General features: G+C 36.6%; 1 protein-coding gene across 1 annotated transcript in view; it reads right to left on the bottom strand.

Moving 5' to 3' along the window:
* Positions 1-2,334: 2,334 nt before the first annotated feature.
* The window catches only part of LOC101858371, a gene marked incomplete at its 3' end in the record, with an annotated part of 17,916 nt that continues 14,609 nt past the window's right edge, over positions 2,335-5,641 (bottom strand). The window contains 1 exon segment of the mRNA XM_005089363.3: positions 2,335-2,419. Within this exon segment, the coding sequence (XP_005089420.2) occupies positions 2,335-2,419 (85 nt within the window).

Here is a 5,641-nt window from a genome sequence, read left to right as displayed (position 1 = left end):
GGGGGGGGGGTTTGTTTCAATGACTGGCTAATCGTGATGTTAAAATGTGCATGCGATTATAATTTATAGTGCCATTCCACGTGACTGAAGCTTTGTATACCTTAGTATTCTTATATCTACATTTACACATTATTTTGTTCTGAAATCTGGATGTGATATAATACCCCGTCAGAGTATATTACCAGTGTCATTCCACATTTGCCCAAGTCAGTTGCTGGAGGTTTCTGAATACAGCTGTTCTATGAACGAAGACAACAACAAGGGACATGATGCAATATAATTTTGGTTTTGTTTCGTTATTTCTTTCCCACTTTTGATTGATAAATAGTGTCCATGTTGGGGTTTTGATGCCCTCTTTTTTTTCATTTTCTTTTTAAAAAACGACTTTGGCTCTTGTGGATTATGCTGACGATATGTATATTATTTTTTTCATGCATGATATATATCAATTTTCACGTCTTCCTCATGATGTTAAAACCATTATATTCTCATTCAAGTGATTCATTTCTGATGTGATTACATCAAGCTGGAGTCTGAAAGTGATACTGACTGTTGGCAGTGATGCCATGTTTGTTTGTTCTGTTTGTTTGTTTGTTCTGTTTGTTTGTTTGTTTTTGTTTTCCTTTATTTTCCTTCTTTTCACTAGAAGAACAGTCATTATTCTCAGCAGCATTTGCTTTTCAACTCTATATTAGTTGTGTTTATAAACTATCATTTTGTTTCCAAAAGCAACTTTGTGTAAAATTTCAAGTATTTTCACAAAATTCAAGGGGCATCCCTGTGTTTGTTTGGGTTTTTTCTTTTATGGAGCATGAGTTGTTAGATGTGAATTCTTTTGTACTTCACGTTTTTGGAGTTGAAGGGATTGTTAACTGGCTCACACGTCGAAGCAATAAATTCTGCTGAAGAAGTTCAGGAGGGAGTGTTTGTTTCAGTTTGTGTACAGAAAGGGGAAGGAATAGTTTCTACAGTCATGAAAACCGTATATTCATGCGAGATATACATCTGTGATTTGAAAGAACGATGCTTTAAGTCTGATACATACATGCCTATTCAGAAGCTTTGACTTAAGAATAATTTTGTGCTTGTAAATCGGACATGGAACTTTCTATGACAGAAGGGAACTGCTGTATGGCTCCTCGCAACATGACGAAATGGGTCATATGTCTCATTTTGGCAATACAACCCTACGAATCAATATTAAATTGAAAATCTGGTCAAATCCTACAAGTGGGTGAGACCAGTATTAGCAGCTTTGGTTCCAAAGTTAAAATCATTTGAAATTGGGGAGATACAAACGCACAGTGTGGAGAAACGAAGGTTTTTACTTTGACCCGATTTCTCATACTAGCTGCGTTCGACAAGCAATTCATTTTGTCATTTTTTATACACCTTTGTTGTTTTTTAGTGTTCATGATGGGGTTTTTTTTGTGTGTTATTTCATTCTGTAAGACCGGATGTTTTTCTGTGAGTGTGGGGACAACAGTGATGACTGAACGTTCTGGTGCCACCAACTGGGCTGTGTTTGATGAATCATTTTTGCCGCTTTCAGAATTTTTTGTTTACTGTTACTTTTGATATTCTGGATGTGATTATTCGTTGCCTTTATAATCTTTTACTCAAAATGAAAAAAAATTCATTTTATTATTCAATAAAGAAATTTAACTCACGGCAAACTGTCTTTACGTTGTTTTTTTGGGAGCGAGTAGTATGGTACATATATATATATTTGACATTAAAAGATTGTCTGCAAGAGGACATGATCGGAGCTCCTGTCAACTCTCTGACACCTATGGCTGCATCCTGTCCTGCTGAGGCATTATTAGTCCATAAATAAAATGAACTTTTAAAAAAATATTTCGAACGAGATACCGATACATCGTCCCAGCAGACAGATGGAAATACTTGAGAAAAAAACAAACCTTCCCCTTTTTTTTGGTCCATAAAATGAACTTTTTGAAAAATAGGCTGAACGAGATACATCATCCCAGCAAACAGATGGAAATATTCGGAAAAAAACAAAACCCTCCCCATTCCAGAGTCAAACCCTGAGTGTCTTCAGCCACTAGGAAAAGCTTTACCACTATACCAAACAACAAAGGAGAATATAGATTTCCGGCTATGTAAATGCAACAAAGGGACAGTTGTCAGTAAAAGTCAAATTGAGGCCCCCCCCCCCTCCCGTTTAGAACTTCCTTGACCTACAACCCACATCACGGGTCTCCACTCCCTGTGAAGTGACATGTGGGTCAGCGTGACATCATACACCAAAGATGCTTTTCACTTGATTTATGAATGTGTTGGTCAAAATTCACAACCACCCAACTGACGTACCTTGATGTTGCAGGTGTCCTCAATCTCCGTCATTGTCAGAGCCAACGGTTGAGACTTGGTTGCCTCTTCAACCGGAGGAAGACTTCTGAGAAATAGAATTAAAAACACACAAAAAATGAAAAATTACCATAATATTCTCATTACAATCATCACACATTCCAACTAGCTGGGAACCCGTTTGATGAGCGAAACAAATAGTATATGTGAAGAAGCGTGGTGGAATCAGGCTCTCGTCAATTTTTGGGCTTGTAGAGTTAGTGGTATCAGCTTAAAGCTTGTTCATTTGTCTTTATTTGAATGAAAAAGTTATCCATTTATCTTTGCGAAAGAAGGAGGTAGGGGTCACCTATTTTCAGAAGTAAAATTAGTAAGGAAACGGCCTCCAAAGATTAGTTATTTCCTTAGCTTAAGAGTCCGTGGTAACTGAAAATTTACACTTTTTGTACCTTTAATCGTTTTTCAGAAAAATCTACACAGAAATGAGTTCTTTAATGGGCATGAAAGGTGTTGAGCCCAAAAAAAAAAATTGATAAAAATTCACAACCCAGCGGATAAATGCAGGTTTCTTTACTTTGATTATTTTGACGAGAGCCTGATTCCACCACGCTGCCTCACATATAATATAGATTAATCCTCTATTCCGTTTCCATGTTTGTTCACTCCAGAATTTCGAAGGTGTGGAAACAGTGCCCACTGCTTGTGAACGGAAGCCTCACTTGTTTACAATGGTGTCTTAGAAGATGGACTTTCCCAAGATTAAGTCTAAACGAAACTAATGAAAAACTGAAAATTAAACTCCACTGACTTCAGACTCCTAAATATAACTGTGCTCCCTTTAAATGATTATGAACCTCTATTAATTTTTTCAAATTCGAAAGTTAAGTGGTTCAGAAGCTTTGGGCAACCAAAGTGACGAACTTTCACAAATATAATATATATAAATAACATTATGATCATATCATGACTTCAATACTGCCACTCAACAAAGTTTTGTTACAAACACTCACCAATAACATTACAATCACCAGAGATGTCAACTGGCTATGAAAAAAAGATATTCAATTTTCTGATCATATTATTTTTAAAAATGCAATTTACTGATCATAATATTATTTTTTTTATCCTCAATTTACTGATCATATGAAAAAAAATCCTCAATTTACTGATCACATTATGACAAAACAAATCCTCAATTTTCTGATCATACTATGACAAACAAATCCTCAATTTTCTGATCATATTATGAAAAAAAAACCATCCTCAATTTTACGATCATATTATGAAAAAAAAATCCTCAATTTTATGATTATATTATGAAAAAACATATCCTCAATTTTATGATCATACTAATGTACGATACATCTTGCATCAAGGAGTCAGGCAAAATCTGGATATGGGAGGTCGGTGGGTGCTCTGGTGTGGTTTGCTTCTTCTTTCCTATGAAACGTCTATAGTCTTTATCTCCCCATCTTCTTTTTTTGTGTTTGTTACTCTCTTGTAACACCTCTATTCTTCGGCACTTATATGACCTTAATGTGTTGCAAGTGCCGTAAAACTCTTACTAAAACTTTTTAAATCTGGATGATTTTAAAAATCCCAATTGTCTGATTTGTCTGAAAAATTTGCACCTCTGGATCACACATTTTAAAGGGTTTTTATTAAGTTTTAGTAGAGGTTTTACGGCGCTCGCAACTGCATAAGGTCATATTAGCGCCAGAAGATTAGAGGTGTTACAAGATAGTAACAAAAATAAAAAAGAAGGAGGGGAGATAAAGACGATAGATGTTTGATAGGAAAGAAGGAACACACCACACCAGACACTCGCCAACCACCCACTCTAAAGTTTGGAAAGACATGATTTTATTCTCAAATCAAAAAGGGGGGCACCATGCAGTTGTGGTTGCCACATTATGAAATCCCATCCAGTGGAATGAGATATTCTGAGCAGCTCAACCTCCTGACTGTAACAACCTTACACTACCTTTCTCACAGCCAAAACCAGGGCTCATGGTTTCTTAACCCTATCCATACGTTGTGTTTTAATATCGTATCCATACGGTGTGGGGAACTCTGTGCCACCACTTAACCCTATCCGTACGTCCTGTTTTACAATCGTGTCCATACAACGTGGGGAACTCTGTGCCACCACTTCCAAAGAGGAAACTTACTCGTTAATCCGATCCGAAAGCTTTGCATAGCACTCTGTCAAAATGATTTTTTGGGAAATGCTGAAAGTTTTAAAGAGATCTTCGAACCATAAGTATTCTAAAATGTGAAGAATACAACACTGGAGGTACAAAATGACCCCAGGGCTCATGGTTTCTCAATCAGCTCCAGCACACAGAGGAAAAGGTAATTCTTCATCAAATACTCGATCAAAAAAAGACATTGGCAGTTATAGTGAGCCATCCGTTTCTCAGGTTGGATGGTCTAAAAAAAAAAAAAAAGCCAGATCTAAGAAGATATTGGCAATCAGGGTTTGCTATTTCTTTCTCTGAATGAATGGTTTAAAAAAAAAACAACTATCTATATCTGTCCCTGTGGTTTTAAGCAAGAAAAATTCTGAAATTATGCAAACTGAGCTCCAAAAATGTGAAATTATGTGATTATGTTAATTTTAACAAAGAATGATAAAGAAAAATAATAAGAAATTATGCAAAAAAATGATCAAATTTTGCTAAATTATGGGGGGTGCATAAAACCATGGGGACAGCTATATCACCCCAGTCTTCTCCCCTCACCTACCTATTCAATTTCTATAGGTAAATAATTTTTTTGTCTCCTTCTGCCTTTTCTGCCATCTATTTTTCCAGTGAAAGTAAGATGTTCATCTGTTTTATTTTACTTCTTCAAGTATCCTAGGAACGAAACACAGTCAAGCCTGATCCAACAGTCACCTGTCCAAGATAATCATCTGTACAAATGACCACTTCTAATCCCCCATCCAGAAATCCTTCATGTTTTTTCTTTATCCTAACGACAGTGCCCAAAACTTCAACCTGTCTATAGGACAACTACTTTTCTCCTCTACAGTGGATGGCCGTCTCAGACAATTTCAACGGTAGGTTTTTGTTTTGTTTTTTATAGAAGAGGGTTTTACGGCACTCGCAACTGCATAAGGTCATATGAGTGCCAAGGGGTGGATGTCAACAGAGAAGTCTTTACAGGGAATCAGACTTACTCTGCTCACCTCTCTAGCTTCAACAGCACAAGGTCTGCTTCGACTGTCAAGGCACCTTGGAAATAGCAGGTCACAAGAGAGTGACAAACATACAAAAGAAGTAGAGGAAAATGACAATAGTAAGGA

Source organism: Aplysia californica, unplaced genomic scaffold, assembly GCF_000002075.1.
Source record: "Aplysia californica isolate F4 #8 unplaced genomic scaffold, AplCal3.0 scaffold00005, whole genome shotgun sequence".
In the NCBI taxonomy this organism is placed as follows: Eukaryota; Metazoa; Mollusca; class Gastropoda; order Aplysiida; family Aplysiidae; genus Aplysia; species Aplysia californica.
Note: the sequence above shows the minus strand (reverse complement) of the source record. Positions and strands in the feature narration are given on the sequence as shown.